This window comes from Molothrus ater, chromosome 11 (assembly GCF_012460135.2).
Source record: "Molothrus ater isolate BHLD 08-10-18 breed brown headed cowbird chromosome 11, BPBGC_Mater_1.1, whole genome shotgun sequence".
NCBI classification, from domain to species: Eukaryota; Metazoa; Chordata; class Aves; order Passeriformes; family Icteridae; genus Molothrus; species Molothrus ater.
Window position 1 is genome coordinate 10,341,868 of NC_050488.2, and position 26,686 is coordinate 10,368,553.

The window sequence follows — 26,686 nt, forward strand, 5'->3', positions numbered from 1 at the left end:
GCAGGCTCTCTGGGCACCTCATTACTCTTTTCAGGAAGAGAGCATTGCAATCCTGCTCCTGTGTCCGCAGAGAGCAGAGCTCACCTGCCTGTGCCAGCCCAGTTACTGTCAGTGAGAGCTCAGAATGAGGGCTGCAGTTTCTTTCACCAGGTATATGAAGCATATAATACCACAACAATAATAGAATATTTCCTGAAACCGTTCACCTTTTATTTATTCTGTTTAAGACAGCAAAGCCTTGGTTTTCTCCCCTTCAAATTCTTCTCTTGGCCCACAGGAGAGGGAGTGGGACAGGCCAGCTGTGACAGTGGCCATGGGTTTGGGAAACCTGGAAGTTGATTCCTTAGTGCATCAATTCCAGTGACTTGGCTGTGCTTATTTCGCTATTACCTTTCCATATCAACTTTAATCCTTGCTGTAGGCAGCACCTGATTCTTACATTTTCAGATCTACCAAGTTTTTTCTGCCTTCTGCTACTATTCAGGGGAGATGGGGGTTGGGATGTGGTATTCTGCAAAATGTCAAGGTCTCTTCCTGGAGAGCTGACAGCAAAGGTGTTTTATATGTACATGGGCTATCAGGATGAGACATTCCTACTCAGAAACATTGGCTGAGACAGACAGACATTCCTCCTGTAACAGAGAGACAGGCAGGCTCACTGTTGCCAAGCCTTGAAATATTTGGCATGTTTTCTATTGCCCTAGTTTTGTGGAGTTGTACCTGAAGTTTTATAAGTACATGAGAATTTTAGTTCTGTGTTTTTACTGAAAAAAAAGAAAAAGGAAGGAATAAATAAAACACAATAAACTAACCCTCCTGCCACAACACTTCTGCCTAGACAGAAGTGGTGTGAGAATGTGACTCAATTGCTTAAAACCAGAAGACAAATGAAATAACCCTAGTGTATTTCTAAATAGTTTCACAAGTAAAACTTGTGGTTTTGTGGGAGTTTCTGAATTTCCTCTTAGGTTTTCAATATGTGAGGAGTCTGCAGCAGGGCTTGTTTTCTTGAGTGAAGGGATATTTGTAGCTCTCTAGGAGTTCACGCATCTGCAGTGTCCCCTGCAAGCAATAATGAGCTGACCAAAACAATCAGTCTCCCTGAATTAGAAGAGCCCTGCATTCTTCACATTTTCTTTGCATTCTAATTTGTGGTTTTTCAGTTGTTCTAGCTTTCAAGCTTTTCTTGCAAGCAGCAGGATCTTAAATTTCAAGTGGAAGCCAAGATTTCTTGTAAGAACGTGGTTCAGGGTAGTGGTGTTTTGACATTTTCACAGTTATGTCATATATCATCGCACCTCTCTATGAGCTGGCAACGCCGTTTACACGGAGATGAGCGCAATTATTCACAGAGGGGCCCTGTTAGAGCTTCGGACTCCCTGGCTGATCTAGAGGAGAACCAACTGGCTCTGCAGGTGTGTGTCTGGCTTCCATGGGCTCACAGCAACATGCAGCTGCCTGTGCACTTTCACATTGGCTCCGTAGGCCGGTGCCAAGGCACGTGCTCCTGCAATCACCAGGGAATTCAGCGGCTCCCACTCGCACCTCTGCGTGGCCTGAGCCGAGGGACACATGCAGCCAGGCTCCCACAACAGAAGGGTTTCCAATAAAGCTGAAACACAGAGTTATTGTTTGTCCAACCACTGGCGAATGCACAGAGCCATTGTGTGGGTCCTGAAAGCCTGGGCGCTTTATTCTCTGCAGACTGAATGGCAGCCGCGGGTAATAATAACACAAGATTAAAAAAGCCAACATTATAGGGGCATTTACAGCCCGCTGAGAGAATGAAATCTCAGCAAGGCTGAGCTGTGTCTCCGGTGATGCTATGTTTTTACTGCTTGATAAGGAAATGATGGGCAGCTCAGGAGAAATGGCCACCACAGAGCAGACGAGGGGGGAGCAGGTTGGCTGTTTGAACGCTGCAGTAAATAATGGAAAAGCTGTCTGCAAATCAAGTGACCAGCCTGTCCTTCCCCGTGCTGGCTGGGCTGGGGGGCTGTGTGCAGGCACACTGCTTCCTTCCCAGGCAGGCATCAGTGGCACCAGGATTGGTTTGCATAGTTCAGAGCCTTGTGCTTGGAGGTCTTTGGTCACCATCATCATTGGTAGCTGTTAGCAGGTCCACTCAGGAGAATTTACCTCTGAGAATGAGACTGACTGTGGAAAAGAGATGGTAGAATTAGATTTCTACCTGCAGGAGCAGACACTCTTCTATCAACTTAAATTTAGGGAGACAAAAAATTTGGAATGCAAGTTCCAATTCTAAGTCACAGTAATGACAACTACCTGATACAATTTGAGCTCCTCTGACACCTTCTTACGTGTGGAGTTTTATTATTTTCAAAACAAAAAGCCCTACTCCACAGGGGGGAAAAAAGTAAAATTTAAGGACTAGCTCCTTGTCTTAAAAATTAAGCCTTTAATTCAGTGCAGATTTTAACAATTCTTTGACACAAATATCTTATAAAGTTCTTTGTAAATAGCTTTGTAAGACCCACTTTCCCCATGCACACATGGAAACTGTTCTTGGTAAGTCAGAGACAGAGTACCAGCCTGTAGCAAGATCCTCTCAGGATATGCCCAGGCTGCAGAATAATGATGGCAGATTAAGCCAGCCCTAACCTTGCTAGCCTGGAGTATTACTAGCAGCTAACCCTGACAGTGCTGAGCCACAGGAATTTGTACCCACCTGTTCAGACAGGTTGTGCAGCTCTCTGCTACTCAGCAGGTTTCTGAGGCAGCATCCTACATATGTGACCTTGGTCTTTGGCATTAATGATGCAGTGAGTGAAACGATGAGAGGTTGTTTAAAGTAACAAAAGATGGTTTTGCTACATGGCTAGGGCAGGTGTGGTTTAATAATTGTACTTGTCCTTTCTTAAAACATTCTCATCTGTTCAAGTCTCTTGCTTTGCTCATGCCAGGCAACATGGCATGGAAATTGCTGGGCCCTGGGTGCTGTTTCCAGTGTGGGATGTTATGGGGATTCAGAAATTCAGACTGCTTCATGGATTCATTTACTTGGATTAATGAATCTGTCTATGCCTCTGTTTCCCCAAGAGTAATGTGAAGTTACTTACATCAGAGGGATTTATGAGCTTTTTTCTATATTGGCCATTTTGCAGAGTGAAATTCAGCTCAGAGGGCTCTGCAGAAGGACAAAGTATTTGAGTTTATTCTCTTATAATCCTGGTTACAGAAAATTGGCAAGTTCCTGTTTAAAGTCTCTTTAAACACAAAGTATAAGTACTCTTTGGCTTTTTTGTCCTCTTTCTTCCTGTTTTTTTTCTCTCTCTCTCCTTCCTTTACATTTTTGTTTTTATTTAAAGTGTTGCTTTAAACTGCAAACTGTACAGGTTGTGACCTGAAGGCTCCTCTGTGCTGGCACAGATTTGCAGAAGGCAGCTGAGGGCTTGCTTTGTTTCCACTGGTTGCAAGTGTGAATTAAATGTATGTTAGTGGTAAGGTCTTTGTGGGCAGAGTTTAAAGAGGTGTTGAGTGACAGTAGAAAAGAATGGTCTAGGAGGGGGGCAGAGAGGATGTAGCTTAAACTAAATATGATGCTTGCTTTTTTCCACAACCTTTACAGGAGAAGCATGAATGTGTTCACAGTGCACAACTCCCTGGTCTCTTCCTCCCCTGTCCCCCTCCCTTTTTTTCTCTCTCACCCTCTGGGGCTGCTGTTTTAGATGAGTTGGTTCCAAACAGACAATACTTTCCAAGCAGATAAACGGACACCTAAGCAGCTGCACTGGTATCTATCATGAACAGGCATGCTGTACAGTGAGGAAAATTACAAGATGGGACTGGCATCATTTGTCATATTATAAAAAATTACAAAGCTCTCCCTCCACTTGAGCAGCATCCACAAGACAATTGAACAACACACTTAAAAACTGTCACTTTCTTTTCCAGTCTCTTGAATACATTTTCAAATGCTAACGTTAAACATTCCACCTTCAGGTCCTCTGTAAAGAATGTGTTTTAGACAGATGGAAGCAGGTCTGTGTCTTGACACTGATGCAGGACTATAAATTTGCAGAGGAGGTGATAGGAGATAATTGTTTAGAAGGCTTTTGTGGCTTATTCCAGCATCTGGTATTCTACTGGGGTGTCCTCTGAAGAGGGATAGGGACAGCATGGAGCTAGAGAAATGCTGAGCTTGTTTTTCACTTGGTAAAGGTTTTTAATCTTGAAAGAAAGGTTTGGAATTTACACAGGAGGAGACACTGAGAAATCAAGATGCATCTCCCAGAGTTCACCACGTTCCCTTCGTTTGCTCAGACCCACGGTTCGGTTGTAGGGCATTTGATCTCCTGGTCTCTTCATTGCACTGGTTGAGCTGGGTGCCAGCGGGCAGCCACTCAGAGCAGATCCCTGTTGCTCAGGGACTGACTGTGACAGTGCCATGCTCAGGGCAGCTGAGCTTGCAGCTTCCCACAGGTGCTGCCTGGGTGTGCCTGTGGTTGGGCATCTCCATCTGATCTCCCAACCGAGCGTCCCTCGATGTGTTACAGCCTCTCCACCCCGGTCCATGGGTCATGCCCGGCAGGAGCACCCAGTGCTCTCCAGCCCGGGCTGCACATTCCCTGCCCAGCGCTTCCCACTCCTTGATCTTGTCAAAGGGGAGTGGCACAGTGAAATGTTTAGTGTTTCTTGAGTTCTGAAACCTCTGTCCAAGAGGTGTGGCTCAGTGATTTGACTGTCTCGGTTCAAGTCATTACCATTTCAAAAGGGCTGTTAATTCTGTCTGGTTGCCTGAACTTGGTAGGAGATTGTCTAATTGGGGTTTGGTGAGGGCCAGCCAACCAGGCTTTTCTTCCTTGAGATCTAATCAGATCTTGCAGCTCCTGGGACCAGATATTTCAAGATACTTGAAAATTGGCAAGAGTTAGACATATAATTAATTCTTTACAATCTGATACTCAAATACTGTAAATGCTCAGTCAGCAATAGGCTTCTGGTGCAGGAGAGTTCAGTGCTGAGTCAAACAGGCTGATTTTGCTGAAATAATTCCAGTTTCTGGTTTGTACCTGGGTATGGGAGGATAGTTTTGCAAAATAATTTTTTTCCTCTATTTAATTTTACCTGTAGGTGCCCCTAGTCTTTGGGAGGTGTTTCACAAAAACAGGTAGGAGTCAAATCTCACTTCTATCTGCAAACAGACCTGAGAATTCCCAGTTTTCTCTTGACTCTATCATTGCTGATTTTTGCCTCTTCAGCCAGAAGAAAAGGAGAGCGACATCTACACCCATGTGGGTGAGATGAATACAGCTATCACACAAATAAAATTACTGGCTGCCGAGTAGCAACAGCTTAATGAAAATGTGAAGTGTTAAACAAATAAAGCCAGTCAAGCTCATAATACTTCTGTGTGGAATTTCACTGTATCACTGAACAAAAATAGAATTAGTCATAGAAAAAGGATATCTGGAGAAGTCTCTGCCTGCCTCTGTTCTTGGTGTATGTAGCCAGACTAGACAGGATTGAGCCATATTTTAAATCATACATGATACCCTGACCCAAAGAGGAATTCTCTTTATCCAGAGCAAGAGCCTGCTAAAGCAAGACAGAAGGAAACAAGATAAAGCACCAGATTTCCTCTGAAGCATAAATGCAAATTGTACAGAGGAATGGATCCCTTGAGAACTGAATTTTTGCATTTCTTTAGCATCTTCTCTTGGTGAATAATTATCATACCACTGTGTGGTTGGTAAGTGGCATTACTCTTAGGTACAGAAAGGGAAACTGAGATGGGGATTTATTTCAGCTGCTGGAAGAAGCTGGGAGGTGACTGACAGTAGAGCCTAGGACTGGCTTATGCACTCTAGGCAGTGCTCACCCTCCTGGAGTGCACAGAGAAACTTCAGGGTTTAGTAACACTGGCAAGCACCTGACGAAATCCCCAGTCTGAGAATTTAACAACCAGTGTTGAGGGCCCATCTCAGAGGCACAGACAGTGCCATACCTGAGGTGAAGTGTTTTCAGCTGTTCTTTGCACTCTACCCAAGGACTGGACTTTCCTGTGCTTCCATCTTCATGAAAATTTCTGGAGTTAAAGACATGCTCATTAGAACTAGTGCAGGTTGGTAATACATCCTGGGATGAGTTCTGGAAAGACAAAATGCAGTATGTAAATCTGGAATCAGCTTGTGAAGAAGCCCTGCAGCCAAGGAGCTGCTATATTTGCCTCCAAACAAAATTACATCCTCTTTCCCTGGCTTCTCCCATCTGTCTGTGTGGGGCTGTGAACAGTCAGTGAATGGGCTGGGATGTTCCCTAGGATTTGGGAGGACACCTGGGGCTGCTCCCTCTATCTCCTGTCTCTCTCTTCCTCCACCTGCTCCCTGATGGCATTTCTTCACAAATAAAGCACAACTCAGCTAGGCTTGGTCTCAGGTGTGGAGTCACTGGTGTATTGAAGGTTTTGTGTCTGGGTCACATGGAGCTTTAATACACTAGGGAATTAGAAATGTTTTAGGAGTTTAAATTCTAAGCACCTTTATTTTTCTGGGTGACCTTGTGAAACATCCTTGCACCAGACCTGTGTCTTGCTGTCCTGCTGCCTTTATCTAATTTGTTTTCTTGTGTATGTTACTGACATCCAGTGAAGTGTAATTTGTTTGAGAAGTGGCACTTATAACAAGGATGCTGGTAGTAATCCCTGCATTGAATCCCTATAGACACAATGTTCCAGGAACAATTAAAGTCACAAACTTCAATCTTGAGGGATGCACAGGGGAAACCTATCCTGAAATGAGGCTTGCCATATCTGACTTTTCTACTTCAGTGCTTTTTAGCACTGTAGGATTTGCTATTTTTGTTCCAGGACTGAAGTAGATTTAAGAGGAAGTCTGACATCCTGAATTTACACATCCTAACAACAGTGTTCATCAGTCAGTCTTCTTACCATGTCCTTTCTCTACCCTTTCTCTCTATTAATTTTCCTCAATAGTCTGCAGGGATCATTTGCCAGCCTGATTCAAATTCCTGCACTTCCCTGGCATCTTGTTTTATAACATCTTGCATCATGTACTTTCCATTTCTGTAATCCATTTAATCCAGGATACTGAGATGGCTTTGCAGGTATTTATTGCATTTCTTTCTTCCTCGTGTAAGGAGGTAACAGGTCATTTATACAACTTAATCCAAAGTCTCTTGGCTTCTGGGGTTATTTTTCCTTTTATTTTCCCACTGATTATTCTGGAGGCTGGTAGCAAGAGCAGGAGAGACAGTATGGAGAAGTTGCCAATATTTGTGTCTATTGTTTCATTAGATTGTGCCCAGAGCATGGCTTGGCAGTTCAGCAGTTAAACCCCTGCATCCAATGTCCCCCAGCAAATAATGTTACTGTTGCCTCTCCTTAATTTTTGGAAGTGTTTGGCTTAGGGTTTGAAATAACGAAATGCTGTTGCATCAGTAAGTGGTTTTCCATTCCTTTTGGCTCTGGAAGCAGATATTCACAGTTGGGTGAAGTTCATTTTAATCCTCACAAAACCAGAGCTGGATTTGTACAGGTTGCCATTGTTCTGCTTTAGAAACACTCTGTGCCTTCTGGATCCCTATATCCCTCCCAGGGGCTAATCTACAAGCTTGCAAAACACTTGGGGTGACTCTAGTTGCAGGATGGAGGGGCATCCAGTGTTATCTCCTTTTCCTCCTGCATTGCCTTCTACCACTCAGTCCAGAAAGGCACAGGAGTGTTTGGAGCGTGCAGTTTCTGATGTGAGCAGATAGTGGGATGTAATTACCTTCCTCTGAGATACAGTCATTACACTGGCTGTAAAGAGAGAGGGTCACAGTCCTAATGGGAAATGATTTTAAAGCAATCTTGACCAAGTCTAGTGGAGCCATTTCAGAGCACTTAAAACTCAGCCAGTCCTTCATGGCACTTGTGATATGTCCACTTCATGCAGCAAGAGGCATTGGGATTAACACTTGTTGAGGGATAAAGAAAATCCATGATAAACTGCAGCATTGGCTCTGGGCAAGCATTGTGTGCTGCCACGGGGGAAAGGCACAGACAGAGCCTGGCTTTGATTATTATTGTTCTTGATACTGATTTGGAAAAACGCAAGGCTCTCACAGAAGCAATAAGCCAGAAGTCATGAAATCTGCCACCTTGGGCTTCCTGTGCTACAAGAGCTGCTCCTCTGTCCCCAGGCTTGGTTCCTGCAGAGGCAAGAGGATTGTTTCCATTTCCCAAGCAGGTAGCTGGGCAGATAGAGACACAGTCCCCACATCAGAGCCAGATCACTGGTGGGTGCACTGTTGGTTTACCTGGGAAGTTCAGACTTCAAAAATGTTCTGTTTTATAAGGCAAATTTGGTCAGAGGTTGTTTAATAGCAAATACTAGTTTGTGTTATGTTAGACAGGCTTCAGTGTGCTTTGGTGCATGCTGGGGCTGTGCTCAGTAGCAAGGTGAGGAGAAAGACTTCAGCAGAGCTGATGGAAGGTGGCAGTCAGCAGTTGTAGGTCATATTGAGGGGCTCTGGCAGGTCTATTGGGATCAGCCCGGGACTAAAAAGCAAACACCACTTCACATAAGCAATTTTCTGTATCTCAATCCTTTACAGAAGCACAATAGCCAAAGCTGTGCAGGTTAGCAAAGCTCTAAGCTGGTACCTGGGAGAGCGAGAATAACTCGTAGTAGTGAAACGCTCTATGTCTGATTTTCATCGTTTTGAGCTCCTCTGTAATGTTATTGGAAAACAAAAAATTGTTTAAATAATGGAGCAGACCCGATGAAATTGTGCAGTGATGCAGAAGGGGTTGAGGAAGGGTTATTCCTTTCTTTCCATTACTTTTCTCCTCCTGCCTTGCCTCCCAAACGTGGGTGGAATCTTCATGTCAGGCGCTAGCGACATCAGCCTGGCCCGGTGGCTTTTCTTAATGGCAAGAATGAGATTAAATGCAATTAACATCGATTGAGCAAAAACTGCCCTGGGTTTGTATGTGGATTAATTAACAGTCATCCTTTCAGCAGCAGCCCTTTGCAGAGCCGTGTTTGTTCCTCCTGGCCCCTCTCTTTTCTAGCACATGTCCAAAATCAAAAGCACTGAGCTTGTTCCCTACTGCAACGTCTTGGGGTTACCAGCTCAGCAGGGAGATGCAGCCCTCCAACCAGGATGATTTTTTGTGCAGTCTGCTGACTGCAGAGCTGCTCAGTCAGTGGCAAAATATTTCCTGTTAAGCAAGGCTAATGACGGGAGCTCTCTGCAAGTTAGAACAATGATCAGAACAACTGTCTGGAGGAAATCAATGTTATAATGCATGAACAAACAGGTGAGTCTCAGAACAGCTGGAGATTAGTTGTATTGCTGGTAAATAACTTCGTATTCGGGTGATGCAGAGCAATGGGGAGCTGTTGAGGCAGAGCAAAGCAAGCAGTGGCTCTTGTGAGCCAAAGGAGAGGGAGGAGGAAACCAGAAAGACTCTTTCTGTTCCTAGCACTGTGTTGGTGGGATATGTAGACAGGAGACTTCCATGTGAAAGCACTTTCTGGGGTGTTCTGACAAAGCATCTGGTGAGTTTTCTGAAAAGCGTCTTTTCTGCTGTCAAGCCAACTTTGAAGACACCATCTGGGGAAGTAGCCAAGAAGTCATTGGGTTGAACTTGCCTGCTTTGCAAAACTATTAACACCAGTGCAGAGAAGAGGGAAAACAAAACTCTCTTCATAGCTTTTTGAATTAATGTTTTTTGTTGTTGCCAGGCATGCTCCTGGCCCTCCTTATTCCAGTCCCAAGGACAGCAACTGTTGGACTCCTGAAGGATGAGAGAGACAGAGAGGCTTTTCTGTGCAATAACTATATGGCACAGAAGTGCTGTGATCCATTAGTCAGCACAGCTGCTCCACAAAATAGCCAATACTCTGAGTGTAACAGAACAAATTGCACATAACCAAAAAATACCTACAGCATACATCAAACCAAAGTGACTCAAATGTCCCTTGCAGTGCTTTGGGGTGCTAATAGCCCTGCAACAAATGCCTCATCCAGTGTAAAGGCCTTGAACACCCATCTTAGGGCAGGTCAGGATTTTTTGTATTTTGTTTGTGCCTCTTTCCACACTAACTGAGATGAAAAAGTTGTGTGGTCACGTTGCTGAGGTCTGCTGTGTGCCAACAGGTATTGTGATGTTGAGAGCTGCCTGCACACGGCAGGCAACTAGGAACTATGGAGATTAATTTCTACTTTGTCACTGACACTCCAAATGTACCAAGTCATTTATCATGGGGATCTGCTTTCTGATTTCTTCATAGCTGCACAGTGCCCATATGTGTGAGTGCTGTGGTGCAACTGCTTAAAGGGATGTTAAAACAAAGGCAGGGCACGTGGTGGAGGGGACTTGCAGGGTTTACCCTGTGAGACTAACGCTGGTTAAATAAATATGCCTTAACACAGCTGAGGCTTGGCAAACAGTGTCTCTGGCAAACAGTGAAGGAGGAAGTTCTTCAGGGTCTGGCTTTTCAAGGAGGGAGATTCCTCTGCTGGCTGAGAGCCTCCAGCAAGGCCGAGAGCCGAGGCACAGAGCTGGCCAGCACTGGGGGAGGTGGAAAGGATGCTGCAGATCCACCAGGGAGCCCCCAGCTTCTGCACTGGGATGCAGACTCAGGAAGAAGGAACAGGACAGAGGAACAGGTGCATTAGAAAATCTTGCTGAAGCTTGCTCGCCCCAGTGCTGGGTACCAGGGCCTCAGCTCTGTTAGAGACAAGGACTGTGTTGGGCATTGACTGGACTCCCTTCTCAGCAGGGGTGAGATCTGTGGAGCAGATCTACTTGCAGAGCTCAGCCCTTTCTCCTCACTCAACCAGAACCAGAACTGGAAAGCTACTGGCTTTCCCACAGGGGCTGCAAAGTGGCAGGCTGTGTCAGCTAAGCAGCCCATTTTGACTGCAGTTAGCTCCTGAGCAGGGTGCCACAGTGGTGGGAGAGCATGAGTTAGTGGCTCAAAGGTCCCATTTGCTGTGAGAGGCATGGAAGAAAACAAGTGCTGTGTGCCCTCCAGCTGGACTTGCTTTCTGGACTGAACAGATTGCCATCCCTGTTTGTGCTGATGAGGAATTTGCCTTTGTATGGACACTATTTTCATATGTAGAGGTGCTGGGCTGGAGCTCATCAAGACTGGAACCTGGTTCCCTTCCTGGATTGCCTTGGCAGTGGCATTAAAAACAACCTGCCCTCCCTATGCAAGAAGGGCACTGTTCCCTTTCATCAGACTGAGGGTGTCATGCACTTTCCAAGGCTGTTCATCTCTGACTTCTTGTTCTGCTAAGACTGCAGCAGAGACCAGCTAATGCCAGCTGTGGGGCAGTCATTTTTTGAGGAGGCACCAAAACTTTTCAGCCTGAGCCTCAACTCCATGAATTGGGAGTATCCTGTCTGGTGAGAACAGTGATTGCAAACTGCCTGGGCTTGTTGTCTGTTCATCTTGTCTGGTGCATATGCAATGATAAGGGCATGGAGAAGAGGTAAAGCTTCTCCTTCCCTTTCCTGGCTCCTTCTGCTCAAGGTAAGTGCTGTAGCAACCTGGTAGCATCTTGCAGAGAGGATTCCAGGTTGGAAGAAAATGAAAGGGTGCCAAGTCTGCGCTGGCATGGTTGCAAAGCTAGGTGGGCAAAGAGTGGCTTTAGTCTCAGAGTTAGGGTGTCCCTCAGCCCATCAGTTCTGGGTCCAGGCTCACTGTGCAAAGGATTTTGAGGAGGTTTAGTCATCCACAGTAAGATGGAACCTGATATTTTTGCACAAGGAATGTTTGTGAGCCTCCAGCTCAATGCATACCTGGTATGTGGGTAGGTTAGGCTGGAAAGAATTCAGTGAGGTTAAGAACTGGCTGTTTTCATTTTCTCCTGAAATAAGTTAAAATATCATAGAATAATATAATGGTTTAGTCTGGAAGAGACCTTAAAGATCATCTATTTCCAGCCCCCCTGCCATGGGTAGAAACACTTCTCCATGGGGAGGAGAAGCTTTACCTCTTCTCCATGCCCTTATCATTACATATACATTGCAGAAACACCTGCAACTAGATGAGGTTGAAATATGTGGTTATGATTTTGAACATGAAATTGTGTAACTCTGATATTTTTCAAAAGTGTTTAAAAAGAGAGGTTTTACTGTCTTCCAGAAGGGTTAACCACAGAGTAGGCACTGAAGTGATTTTGGTTTGTTTTCATTTTTTCACAAAATGTAACATTCCTGGACACTTTACTGAAGTGTTACAATGTGAATACAGCAAATTACTTCATTGCAAAATTGATCGTGAGTTGCTACTGCTTCATTCACTGCAATTTCAGTGAGTGCTATTGGAGTTTTTAAAATATATTGCTCTGTGCGTAACTTTTAAGTCACTAATGATGAGAAAAATTACCTGGGAAATTAGAGTCAGTGGAGTATTATTGATGGTTCATTTGTCAGATTTCTGCATAACCTTTGTCTAAATAATTTGGTGTACAATTTTCTCTTTATTCTTGAGTTCTTTGAAGCTTTTTCAGTTCATTGTTGTCAGAGATGGGGCTGTCTTTGGAGATCCAAGGCCAGCATTTTCAGTCTGCGTTGGCCATGTGTCAGCCAATATCAGCCTGCTGTGCAGAAGCAGCCCAAATGACATCCTCACCTTCTGACAGACAGTGCCAAGCATTCTAGCATAATTATTTTGTGATGTTTTCCATTCTGATTCACACTGAAGAAAGCTCAGCTCCTCTCCTCAGAAAGGCAAATATCTGGAGAGTAGAACTGAGCTCAAATACAGCCCTAATGAAAATGGGCAATGAGACTGTATGCAGTGAAATGTTCACTTGTCTTTCTCTAGTTGGCTTTAGCTGAATCCTCTTAATATGCATCAGCACTGTCTGCTCACCCAAAAAAGGGACCTGCACGTATCCAGAGCATGAGAAGAAAGTAGCCTGTGGGTGGGCTTACCCTCTGTGACCCTGCTGCTCCTGCAGCACTGACACAGCCACGCCACTGCTGCTGCAGGAGAGCTGATCGCCCACACTGGGATCCAGCACTGATTTCTCAGATCCTCAGAGGGAGTGGTGCTACACTGGTGTCATGTGTGTTCTCATCCACTGCTGACGGCATTGTTGATTTCTTTGACTTTATTGATGCTATAAGACAAAAATAGGAAGAGACCACAGCAGACCTTGCAATCTCCATCCTAAAAACTTCCTAATTGGAAGCTTTCTGTCTTACAATAACCCTCAGAAGTTCACAGCTCATATGCAGATACCTGCAGGATCTGAGGAACTACCACTTAGTAGGTTTCTGTGGGGACAAAGCAGATGTGATTTTGCTTTGAATTTTAGAAAGGCTTGGGTCTTAATAGAATAAAGGCTGTCAGATATGTCAGGAGTTAGGGTGGTCTCTGGGTCCCCATCTTTCTTCTTCTCACTTCTCTGGTGGTCACATATTGATCCTGTTCCAGGATGAGCAAATGGGGAGCATGTGTGTGTGTGTGTGTTTGATGGCAGCTAATCAAAATGCTCCTATGTCCTCCTATGCTGAGGCAGGGCTTAGTGTGAGGTTGCAATTACTCACTGCTCCAAGTTTTACCTGAAGTCACAGCTGTTCTCTCCCACTGTAGGCCAGTGGATTTAGAATCCTGATTGTTGCAACTCACCATGTGCTCTTGATCACAGACTCAGCCTTATGTTTGGTATCATGAGCTGCTTTCTTGCTTCCACACTCTTCTCCCCTTGAATATCTTGTATTTTACAGTAGGTGAAACCTGAAGATTTTTCTGAGGGATTTTCACCCTGCCAGTGCTACTCTTTCATTTCTGATGTTAACCTTCCCATGTCAACAGCTGCATAACTAGCTTACTGCCTTTTCCTTTTGTCTCCTTTTTTCTCCAGGAGCTGTTGGTTAATTCTGGATAAACATCATCTGCCAAAGAGCAGAGGACAGGGACCACGGACACCCTTGGAAGCTCCAGCATCCTTCTGGACAGACACTGACCAAAACCAGTGCCTTCTGCCCTCCATCACCAAGACAATACAACATGATTCCTCTTCTAACTGCCTGCATGTATCAGTCTCAGTGGATGTTCCTGGGGTTGGGAGAAGGCTCCCAGGAGCAGGGGATGCTATAGTTTCTTTTCATTGTTTTGCAATGTAAAGAATTGTGTTGACCCCAGGTGCTTCCAGCATAGCTCGTAGCTTAGGGTCTTGCTCCAACACAAGCCTGGTTCACCCAATTCTAACTTTGGTTTCACCAACCTACATGTGAGTTTCAGGAGCTGTTGCCTCTGTTTGTTTGCTCTGGAGAAAGGGGTCCCAAGTATTTGGAAGTAACCCTGAGTAGCTTGTTAGGATTAACTGTTCCTAGCATGCTCCCATTGGTTACACCAGCAGGCACATTCCTTCCCTTCCAAGGTTCCCTCCTAAACAATAAAGTGTTTAACAGTCACTGTGTGCTGTGAGATACTTTCGGTCCCATGAATTTGTCAACTGCTGTTTTCTGCCTATTGCCAATGCCAACAAAAACTCCAAATGAGTGTGAGGAATAGCAGTATTTCAAGCCACAGTTTATAATCAAAAAACTTGTTCATTTTGGTCCCAGGATGACTGGCTTATTTGAAGGTACTTGGTTACAAAGTCCTGGCTGAGGGGAACTGGTGGTGTGGAATCATACTGGAAAAACCTTTGCCTGCTGGCTGCAGAGCTCAAATTTTCTTTCTTTTCACAAGATCTTGTTCCTGCTGTGTCTGCCATAAACCACTGATCCTTTCATCCTTGTGCTCTGTATTGAGCCCTCTCCTTGCTGCGTGAGGAATGGAGGAAGCTGGGTGCATCTGGAATCTTATTCTCCTAGAGGTAGGTGTGGCAGAACTGCAAAAGGCCTGTCAGCAAACCAGGGGAGCCGGTCTGGTTTGGTAACCTGATTCCTTTTCTCTGGGTACAGCTTCTCTGTCTGGCAGCATTAGCTTCCTCTGTCCTCTCTGACTGCATCTGACAGTTTTTGAAGAATGTGAACATGGATTTTTGGAGGTCGTGTCAGAGTTTAATGCTGTGTTTATGAAAATGGATGAGCGGAGCTGAGAATTGTTTTCTGTGTTATATTCTGCTTTGTCTCTTTTTTCTTTAGACAGCAACTTAGTGCTTTACATCTCCATTAAAGCAACAAGATGCCTTTCCTTCTTATTGAGAGCTGATGCCACAACACTTTTCATCCTCAGAAGTGATGTTTGCTTACGCATGGCTTATCTCTGTTAGTCTCAGATCTTGCAAAAATTCCAGCTCTGCATCTTTGTGTAGGTCAAACTTGCTGTCCTAAGGGAGGAAGAGCAAGTTTTCCAAAGCAAAGTAGGACAATTAGTGCCCTCAGATCTGTTGGAGCAGGACTGGGTGGGCTTTTGCTGCTGCTGCCATGCCAGCTTTTGGATCTGCTTGGGATAGCCACAGAACTTGTGACTCTGCAGGCAGAGATTTAGAGCACCAAGGTCTGTCCCTGACTAGGTTTGAAATTATTGCTGGTCGAGAAAAGTATGTATTTTGTCTCTTCCTCATTTTCCTCTTGCCCCTATCCAGCATTGGCTTGCATGAGTAATTTGCATGTTATTATTTCAGTTGCCCTAAATTGGGGGAGCCTGCGATGCCAGGGCTGATTATTTGGCGGCGCTGGGCAATTTTCTCTGTTAGGCAACTGTAATACATTTTCATGTTCTTTTATAATGAGCTTTATTTACCAAATTGGCAATTCCTCTGTTGAGAAATAACTGATTACAGCATTCAGGGAGTTGCTGTCATCTCAAGATACACAGGTGTCTGTGGAACATAAACAGATGTGATCATTCAGACAGTGAACTTGATGGGGGTGGGGGGGGAATCAGCCATAAAATCATAAATGGAACAGCTACAGCTAATGTTGGCCAGGTGCACTGTGGCTGTGTGCAGCCCAACAAGGACAAAGTGGCACTCAAAGGCCATCCAGTACCTCCAGATGAGGGACTGCTTGATTGTTAGCTGAAAATACACCTCTTACCTGTCACTGCACTTCAGTACTCACTTGCCTAACTCTGTCTCCAAAAGTTTCTGAGGACAGACATTCATTTGTGGCACAGCCTTGAAGTGTGAAACTCCTCTGTCCTGCTGTGTTAGGTTTGATTTTAGCTTGCTCTGTGCTAAATGTCTACAAACTTCTTGATGATCATGTCCGTGGGGACTGTGGCCCCATCTGCCTTTCAGGCAGTCCTTTTCCTTTGGTGTTTCCTAGTGCCCAGAGGCAATTTTGTTGCTGCTGTTGCCCTAATCACCAGCTCCGACACCTGAGCCTGGGGGAAAATACAATCACCAGGGATGCCAATAGGAAACTGCTGAGGATGAAGTTCAGTTGCAGAGTCTCAGCTGCTATCCAAGTAAAAATGTGCAGGTAACAGAGCTTCCTGAGTGAATGTTTTCTCTTCACCCTCATCTTTGCTGCTCCTGTAGTACCAAGGCCCTTGAAAAGAAGGAAGAAGCCTTGCACCTTCTCCTAGGCTCCCTCTCCTTGTTTCTCCTTGACTCCTTGTGGGATTTTCAGAGCAATTTTGTTTCTGTGCAAGATGGTGACAGCAGGTGTCAGTTATGCTCCAGAGTGGCAGAGATCATTATTCCTGGAGCCTGGTCTCCAGTGTTGAATGGATGTCCTTTCCACAGCACTACCACCACAGCTGGCACTAATGGACAACTAGGACAGCAGGATAAACAAGGTCTGAATCCATTGTGGAAGCTGAATTAGAGGCAGTTTCCTGCAAAGGCAGGTGGGGTAGAGGTAGCCATCATGCTGCTGCCTGTGCTGCATGTGCTGGATAAAAAGCAGCTCTTTTGTGGCCAGGAAAGCCTCTTTCACCAACTAAAACCAAACCTTCCTGTGGCCAGGTGCAGCTCAGGGCTCCCTTCAGCTGAGCAGTGCATGTCCATTTTGCTTGCCTGCTTATTGCAGTTCTCTGCAAGCTGGGTGATTTTGTGTACAAATGCATCCGGTGATTTGGATGCAATGCACACAATTGGGGTAATTTCATGTGAAAATACAGCTTGCAGAGTGCCTGCTTTAAGAGTATGAATTGTTTTAAAACTTGCCAGATGAATGGAAAGAACAACCTTTTTATTCATGCATAATTTCTTAGCATTGCAGGAAGGGAAAAGAACAAAACCAGAGAAGTTAGAGTAGATACAGGAAATAACAGAACTGATGAAAAAATTTCCAGTGTGCCTCAGTAGCTCTGTAAATGAAACATTCAACAAGCAGCACTTTGAGATTCCAGTGTGCGAGAACATCACCGGCACTCCAAGCACCAAATTTGTGATCTTGCATAAAAACTCAACCCGTTGCCTCCTGCTGTTAATATTTCACACTTGGCTTTGCAAGATGCTTTATCTAACATCCTCTCTGCATTTAGGCAGCTACCTTCTCTGCCTTGTCCATAACAGGGGAGGCGGGAGGAGGAAGGCAATTGCCAAGTGTGTCTGTAATCTATGTAGGAGGGTTTTGTGTAGCTGTAGGGGGAGAAGAGTAAGTCTCATTTCCTATTTTATAGTCTGCTGAGTCCTGTGATCTCATGCTGTGTGCTCCTTTTCCAAGCAGAATTTTTCAATTTGTCTTTCAAGTTCTTGTTATTTTTTATTTCCAAACTGGTTAAAAGTGTTTGTCTGTAACTTGTTGATAAATTGTTTGTGTCTGACTCCCTCAGGTGCATCACTGCCAGTCTTGTATGTGTCTCCAGACCACCTTTTCTTATCTTGTCTTGTGCCCCCCCAGTGGGTTGTTATCATCCCTTTTTTGGAACCCAAGGGAGCCTGAAGGGCTGTTCAGTGTCCTGTGACATGTAACCCCACACCTGCTCCCATTCATGTGGGTTTTATCCTTGTCCAAAGCTGGATGTGATATTCCTGAACTGACTCACCTGCCTTGGCAGCCCTATCACTCTGCTCTTGGTGTGTGTTGGATTCTCCTCACTTTGCCTGTTCCTGATTCCTTGGGGGAGTGAAGGTTGGTGTGGACTGGAGTGATTGGGCTGTATCACCTTTGAGCTGAGGCTGTTCAGGCCAGTCATGCTGCCCCTCCATCTCCCACTCTATTGTGTAATTGTGCTGGCAGAGTGGTGGTTTTGCAGCCTGGGGCAAAGCCAGAGGAAGCAAATGGAGCAGCCACTGGTCTCAGGAGAGCTCCCAGTCAAAAGTGTGTCTTGGATTTAATGACACGTGTGCTCTTTCAGACTTTTTATAGAGGTCAGAGCATGGCAGGGAATTTTCCTCTGTCATCTTCCTAGGGAGAGCAGCACACAAACTTTTCTTTCCAAGTTGAAATCAATTGTTCCCTCAGGGCTATGTAACAAACTGCTCCTGTAGCTGATTTCCCCTTGTGAATGGCCTAAATTAGATGCTCTCCCTGGTTGCCCTCATTGGAATAGCTTGTGCTTTATCCAGCCATTTCGTTTGTGCCATTTGCTACGAGATGTTGATAGCACTTGTCTGGTTCCTGCTGCCCTGTGTTGTTCTGTATGGGAGCTATTGCATGGCAGGCCTGCTGTCCCAGGGAGTGCAGGAGAAGAGGCAGCAGGGACTTGGAATCTCATTTTGATTCCTACTTTGCATCTTCCTTTGTTTTCAGAAAGTCTGTTTAAAAATAAGTTCTGGTATCTTTGGAGCAGGTTTGCTAATTGACATGAACTGAAACAAAGCCCTTGGGCTCACTTGGATCTTTTTGAGGAGTTAGAATCTATTCACCTCCTTATGGATCCCTAAAAACTTAGTTTCAAAATCCTTTCTGAATGCTGAGTTGATATTGGGTGACAGCTGCAGGGTAAATTGTCTTCATTCCCATCTAGTGCTAACATTTTTGGCAAACTGGTGCATGCAGTTCAGTCCTGTACGCTTCCTACTGCCTGCTCTACAGAATTAAAAAAACAAGTTACCTTCAGTGTTTAAGACCAGAAAACAATTTGTAGTCACCCAGACATTCCAGCTGTGCCTTCTGCATGTGCATCTATACATGAGCAGCTCTGCTGGAGTCTCTGGGTGGGCATCTCCTCCTTGCCAGTGGGGCAGAGCTTTTGTGATATTTAGTCCTTGAACAGTCTGAGTCAACCTCTCTAATGGCCACCAATGGAGGACATGAGTGCCACTCCCTCAGGAGGAATGAAAAGGATGTTATTTTTTCCCTTCTGTGACCTCTTGAACATCCCACTGTACCCATTGTCTTGTGGTGGAGTCCACCATCATAGGGAGTTTGATTTTTATTTTCTGCAAGTGGGGAGTGCCACTGTAAGTCAGGATTAGCTAAACATAACATTAAAAATAAAGCACGGCTATTAATTTAATGGCTTCCTCGTTACAACCATCATAAAACAAGTAAACAGGAACTCTGCCAGTGCTGCCTGCAGTCCTCCTCCAAGTGGCTGAACCAAGGGAGAGATTTGAACTCTTGCCATTTGATAAAGCCATGTGTGAACATGGCTTTTTAAAAATTAAATCTTTACTTTTCCTGTAGTAGCATTTGAACTGCTGAAGAAGCCTGGCCAGTGATTGCAGTGGAGCTTTGCAGCTCTTAATGAGACAGAGGGGAAATGGCAGTTCAGGACTTAGCTTAAATCATACCAGCCAAAATAAAAGATTACAAAAGGCTGGGAAATTGTTCTTTGTGGACTGTCTCACTGAAACAGCCTTTGTAGTCCCTTTAATCCTTACTTACTTATTTTTCTTTTGCAAAGGAGAATAAGTAAATTCTGTGCTGGGACTTTTTCCCTTCTACTCTTTATCTTCCAGAGTGCTCTTGCCAGCTATTGGCAACTTGCTTGGATGGGAATTTACTGGATTAAATGGGTCACACTGGGGATCTGTGGTGGCCACATAGACTGGGTGCCTGCTCCCAAGTCCAGTTCTGTCATTGCATCTCAGTGGAGTGTACAGTGACAAAGCACACAGGGGTGTCCAAACAGTGGAATTATTTGTGTATAATTATCTGGCTTCTTCCAGACTTAAATCAGGTGCTTGTGCAGTGCTGTGGGGTCTTTAAGTTAAAGAGGTTACAAAAAGAGAAAATACTCATCCATTTGTTTGAAGACTCCATTCTAGTTATTTTTATGTAGTGCCTTCTGGTATCCTGAAGTTTACATTCCCAAACTGGAGGGTGGATTACAAAACAGAACATCCACAGTAATGTATTTAATATTCAGCTATGAAACCTCAGTGCCAGTTACTGGTTCCACCCAGCCACTCATTGGCCACATGTGCCTGTGCTAGGAAAGAGGAGCTTTGCTGTCTGAAGGAAAGGGTTGCCATTCAGTCTGTGGCCAAACAGATAAGGAGGAGAGTTCATGCTTCAGAGTCTAAGCTGATTATCTCTGAAAGTACCCTCAGCCAGCAGGGTCTGGCTCCTCAGAAAACAAAGCAGATGTGCTCTGCTGAGGCTGCAGGTGGTCCTGTATTGCTGATCCAAAGCTCCAGGAGTTTTATTGGAGGCTACTTTGAGGCAATGCATGTGATTAGATCTCTCAAGGTTATAGGAATCCAATGTTGAGGTGACAGTATCCAAGTGTAGCGGCAGGAGAAAGAGATACATTTGCTTCTTTGTGACTGATGGGCTCATGTTTCAAAGTCTGGTTCTTCTGCTGGGTGAAAGAACTTCATTCAACACTGCAAGGAACTGCACGGAAAAATGAGACCCACGTGCACACCATAAATTTAAGGTGATCTATATCATTCTTCTGGCTGTGAACTTGGTCACTGCCAACCAGTTCTTACCTCGTGGGATTGGAGGTCCAAACTCAGCTCTCTGGAAATACCAAACACACCCATTACAGGGAGGTTTTATTTATTGTACTCAAGAGAATTGTGCTCCAGATCTCTTTGCAGCCACCCCTGAGGCTGGGAGCTCTAACACTGCTGCAGACCTTGCAGCACTCCTGAGCATGCAGATGACAGCAGAGTCACAGCTGTTCTCAGGAGGGCAGAATTCTGCCATTCTCAACTTGAAAGAAAATTGGATTTTAATGAGGAGTACAAGGTGAAAGCTTCTGAAACTTGGAAGCCTTTCACTATCCTTTGAGAGTGTGGACCATGGAGCAAAAAGCATCAAAGGTGGCTCAGCCCTGCTCCTGCTCCTGGGGCTACCCTAGGGAGAGCTCCTGGCTCTCTGTGCTCTCCTTGCTCCATCTGCTCCACAAGAATTAGATCCCTTCCATCCAGCCTTAGATTTTAGGGTTAAGTAATTTATAAACTGGTCTGCAATATTTCTTCTTGTTGCTGTATATCCCTACATATTCTCCCAAAAGTCCTTTCCAGATTTTTAAAGTTATATCAAATCTCTACCTGCTGACTGCAGGAGAAGCACCTTCCCTCTCGTGGTGTCTGTATGTCCAAGGAGGCTGTGCCTGGCCCAGGGTTTTCCCTCCTGTGTTGAACCCTGGGGATTGAGTAGTTTATGGGAGTGAAGAGGAAGTGCTCAGGGAAAAGGAGTGGTTGAAAATGTACCTTTGACTCTTAATGTGGGAACTTAACTAATAGCCTTGGTTCAGGTTTTCTAAGGATTCTCCAAGCCCTGAAAATTTGGGTGAGTATGGCAGGTGAGTCTCAGAGCTGTACAATAAATTAATGGACTTTTCCATGGACCTGTGCACAGTGTATCAAGTAGTGTAATGGTGTCCTTAGTCCAAACTTCTTATTGCAAAGTCATCAGTGATTTTGTAGCCCCTTACTGTTAACAGAGATACTCCCTACCCCAGGAGTGAGACAGGGACTTTTGGAGAAGCCTTAGGTACTTTCTGCCTTCCCTAAAGCACTTTGCAGGGCACTGACTGTGGGCACAGCTGTGCAATCTGAAAAGTAAACTGATCCTGCTGACTCTGCCTCATTTTACTTCCCCTGACAAGTAATTGAGTGGTTGCACTTTATTAATGCTAATGACTTTCTAGTTTGAGCTGTTAGTGTACAGTTTGATATTTATATTTATTTATTTGTAACATCCAGACTTTGTACTGTCTGGATTAATCCTCGAGCTAATCTGATGCTGAGCCATTATTGTGACAATTGAGTCACAATACAATTTGACATTCATGCTGTACCTGGTGTAGCTAATTTATGTAACTCAATTTATAAATTACATAAATAGGTTACATAATTTACCACATACCTTGTACACTTCACAGTAATATTCCCAGCTTGCAATTTAAACAATTTTTATACTGAGAATAATTTGCACTGAAGACTCTTGAATAATTTTGCAATCTATTTCTGGACAGATAAGGAGTTGTGTTTGTTAAATAAACACTTGCTAGTGTTGATTTTAACTTACTAATCACCCTGTCATCCTTCCCAGATAATCTGTAGCCTGTCCTGGGTGATGCTCTGCTGGCAAGGCCAGACCTCTGCAGAGGTCCATGTCTTCAGCTTCTGCTTTTCAGGAGCTGCTTGCCTGGGACTGATGAATTTTTCCCTCTGTCATCCCCCTGAAACTTCAGTGCAGCTGGTCCTTGCTGGAGATCCAGCTCAGCTGCCTGCAGCCTCCCCCAGGAGTGCAAACCCTGGCTTCTCCATCGCCCCCTGAGTGCCTGCGTGATGGTGGTGGAGTGACCCTGGTGAGGTGGGGCTGGAGGTGAGGAGGGGGCTTTGCACTGGTCTGGGAGAACTTGTGATGCTGGGGTAGAGGACACCTGCGTGGGCAGAGGCACAAAGATGTCACATGTCACAATCCTTGGGAAGTTTCTGCCTCACCCAGCTGGAGTTGGAGTGAGACAGGTCCTACTGCTGACCCTGTGGCACCAAGGCATCAAAAGGAAGCAGTGAAAACATCGTGTAACCTGTTCATGGCTGTGCCTCCCTGGCCCCAAAACTCTGTGCTTTGGGAAGCAGCCCCAGCATGGGGACCCAGAGGAGGAGGAGGATGGTGCTGTCCTTCACCCCTTGTTGGAGAGGCCTGTGGCCCATTTCCATGGCTCCTGGTCCCTGGGGTTGTGTGAGTGGCCATGAGTGTCACTGTGCTGCTGGCAGGTGTAAGCCTGGGTGTCTGGCAGTGCCCAGAGGCAATGCTGCTCCTACAGCTGGGCACAGTGTTGACCTGCTGGTAATGTTTGCAGAGGTCCTGCTCTCCAAATCTGTCACTTCCCTTCTTTTGGAGCCCAGGTTGTGGCCAAACAGTTCCTATGTGGCCAGCAGTAGAGAAGAGGCACTGAAGCAAGGACCTGGAGGCAGGTGCTCATGCAAACAGCAGCATCACTTTTCCATTTCTTGTCCTGTCACTTTTCATCCTGCTACCCGTGCCTGGATCCTCCACTTTCCCCAGGAGGGGCCAGTGGTGACAAAGACCATTAATTTTGCAACAGCTGCTTCTAAACCCCATCAGACCCCCCAGCTGTCACCCTGTGACTGATGCCTCTGAGTACCACAGATATCAAACCTGCAAACAAGATATTTAGGAGTGTGGGGATGGAGGTTGTCTCACAGCCCTGGCAGCCACCATGGCCACCAGCAGTGATGCTCAACCCTCTCCCCTTCCCCATGGTCCTGCTGGGAAGAGATGTCCCTTCCCTGAGCTGCCTGGCATCTGGGGGACCATGGCTCTCCCCAGCTCTGCCTTTGCTCCTCCCAATCCATGTCCCAGTCAGAGCCAACAAATGAGCTATTATGTGCACACAATCCCAGGACGTGCACGAGCCAGACCCATGCACCCCAAAGCCGTCTGGGCAGACCCTGACCTGGCTGGCTCCTGTAATTATCTCCTGCAAGGCAAAACAATTAGGAGTTTCTGCTCTCCTCTCCCTCCCTTCCCCCTTTCTCTTCATTGTTCTTGGCAAAAAAAGGTTAATTAAACTCGGAAAATATCCCTTTTCTACCCCCTCCTAAGCATGAGACTTAATTTTCTCTTTATATTTGTATTTAATTAATTCCTGCAAAGGCTCTGACTATATTTTTTTGGTATTATTTCTTTCTTTGTCTCTCTCATTGTTAATCCTTGCATATTCAGTTTTTCTCCTCCCTTTTCCCCTAGATTTGAAATTCTATTACCATTTCAGAAGGCAGGCGTTTGAAGAGAAAATTGAATACCCGTCCAGTCTTGATAAGAAGGGACATTTGGTACTAACAGTAATTTGTGAAGCAGATTTCCTCACACCCCGTGCTTGGTCCCCACCTTTCTCCCCGTGTTTGCTGCGGATGATGCGCGTGTGCCACGGGGGCGTGGGGATGTCACAGCAGTTTGCAGCCTTTATATCCCCGGATTTCTGCGTCAGAATGCCCTGGTGGCTGCGTGTGGGATGGGTGACACGGTGACATGCTGTGTCTGACACCTCCCGTGCGCCTTCACACCCCTCAGGAGCCCACCCTGAACCCCCACTTTGCTCCTTTTGCTCAGGGGTGATGCCCCATCGTATTGTCCCCATGGTTTTAGGGGAAACTGTGTTGTTTTCAGGGGAGCTCCTGTTCCCAGCTCCAGGAGTATCCTCGGTGCCAGCAGGAGTGGGAGCAGCTGCCCTCAGCCCCCCTGTGCTGAGCACGAAGGGTCATCCTCGGGCTGTGGCTGTAGGAACGCGCTGGCCGGGGTAACGCATCCGCACCGGGATGTCGGGGCTTTGGACCCGCGGTCCTGCAGCTCCTCCGTCCCAGCCATGGCCCTGGGCACAACCGTGCCCCTTGTGCCCTTCCCCACCTTGTGGGGTTCACGGTGCTGAGCTTCGGGCATCTGCTGACGCTGGGAAAACAGGTGTGGGGATTTATGGTGACCTTTTCCCCCTGCTCCGGGCTCGCTGTCACCTCCTGTCGCCTCCTCCGCACGGGACATCCCGCGGGGTCCCCAGCGCCCGGCGCTGCCCGGGGATGCGGAGCGCCCCGAGCCCGCCCAGGGATGCGGAGCGCCCCGAACCCGCCCAGGGATGCGGAGCGCCCCGAACCCGCCCAGGGATGCGGAGCGCCCCGAGCCCGCCCGCGGGGCCGGGTCCGAGCGCGCCTCGATCCGTGCATCCCTCGGTGCCCCGCTCGGTGCCCCGCTCGGTGCCTCGGTCCGTTTCTCGGTCCGTGCCCCGATCGGTGCCCCGCTCGGTGCATCCCTCGGTGCCCCGCTCGGTGCCTCGGTCCGTTTCTCGGTCCGTGCCTCGCTCGGTGCCCCGCTCGGTGCCCCGCTCCGTGCATCCCTCGGTGCCCCGCTCGGTGCCTCGGTCCGTTTCTCGGTCCGTGCCCCGCTCGGTGCCCCGCTCGGTGCCCCGGTGCCGGCAGCAGCAGCAGCAGGTGGCACTGTCGGCCCGCGCTGCCGCCGCCGCTCCATCGGGCCGGGGCCACCGGCAGGGCTGGGGCCGAGGCCCGGCGGGTCCCCGCTGCCCTGGGCGCATCTCGGGGAGGGTCCCGGCCTGGTGTGGGACAAGCAGCGGCCCCCGAGTGTGCCGAGGGGATGGAACGGACTCCCGACATTGTCTGGGTGATGCCCGTGACGGCTCGGACTGAGCTGAAGTGAAATCTTCCCTGTTTCCTTTCCCGAAAGAGAGACTCCTTGGGCAGCTTATTCCGCTGTTTGACAGCCCTTTCAGTGAAAAAATTTTCCTTCATATCCAATCTAAACCTCCCCTGGTGCAACTTGAGGCTGTTTCCTCTTGTTCTGTCACTTGCTACCTGGAAGAGGAGACTGATCCCCACCTGGCTACATCCTCCTGTCAGGTAGGTGTAGAGACAGAAAAGGTCCTGGTGTTGCTGCCCCAGAAGTGCCCAGCCTGAGCTGGACAGCCACCACTGTGCTCACTGGTGTGTCTGTGACTCCAGAGAACCCCTGCACACTGGGCTGGGTGGTGGGTCCTGTTTGGTGCATCCTGGGTCCCAGCAGGGCAGGACCATGATGTCATGGACCTGGAATTTCCACCAGGAGCCCCAGGGAGAACTCCCCATCCTGGCACAGCCGTGACCCTGAAGTGGAATAGGTTGGACATGATGGGGTGCTGAGATGGGATGTGAGTCTGGAAAAACCTTTTAAGTCCAGGGGCAGCGGCCTGGGGGTGGAGAGCATGGGGGTGAATGCTGAAGCTGCAGAGCCCCCAGGGAGCAGCATTCTCCCCACCTCTCTCACTGCTGGGTAAATCATGACGGCTTGGACTGAGCTGAAGTGAAATATTCTCTGTTTCCTTGCCCAAATCTGTAGTTTCCTTCTGGCTCTGAGGCTCTGGGCCATATTGCACATTTGAATTTAAAAGCAGACTTGTGCTTGGGCTTGTTATTTATTTATTTATTCTAGAATTGTTATTTTCTTTAAAATCAGGGTCCTTTTTTTGCTGCAGTTTCATGGTTCCTCTTGGAGCAATGACTGATGGACCGGGGTGCAGAGGGCTGGGGACACGAGTCAGAAGTTGGTCCCTGGTTGTGTGGGGTGTCCTTGGGGATGTCTGGAGCTGGCAGGAAGAAAGTGGTGGAGGGGAGAGCCTGGGAGCCTGGTGCTGGCTCCCAGCCCTGAGAAGGGAGATGCAGAGTTAAGGCGATAGCTGGGGGTGCTAATGGGCACCCCTCTTCCCCTCCCTGCTGCAGGATTTGCCATCTGCTGTGTGAGAAGCGGCATTTGCTTGCTTCAGGGATGTCACACTGGGGATGACACGTCCCTTCTCAGCATTGCCGGGCTGTCCTGGCTGGGCTGCACTCTGCCCATGCCCAGCGAGTGCAGCAGCGTGGGCTGGGCCCTGGGGGTGCCCTTGTGCTTTGTCACGGCTTTACCTTACTCCCTGGAAAGCCAGAAAAGGCT

The 26,686-nt window shown here is 46.9% G+C and overlaps 1 protein-coding gene across 2 annotated transcripts in view; it reads left to right on the top strand.

The window, feature by feature from the left end:
* CHCHD6 (coiled-coil-helix-coiled-coil-helix domain containing 6) overlaps positions 1-14,410 on the top strand; it is a 109,295-nt gene extending 94,885 nt beyond the window's left edge. For both annotated transcript variants that reach the window (XM_036391281.2, XM_036391283.1), the window contains one exon: positions 13,858-14,410. In XM_036391281.2, the coding sequence (XP_036247174.1) occupies positions 13,858-13,881 (24 nt within the window). In that variant the 3' untranslated portion in view covers positions 13,882-14,410. The remainder of the gene's footprint in view (positions 1-13,857) is intronic.
* Positions 14,411-26,686: the final 12,276 nt, after the last annotated feature.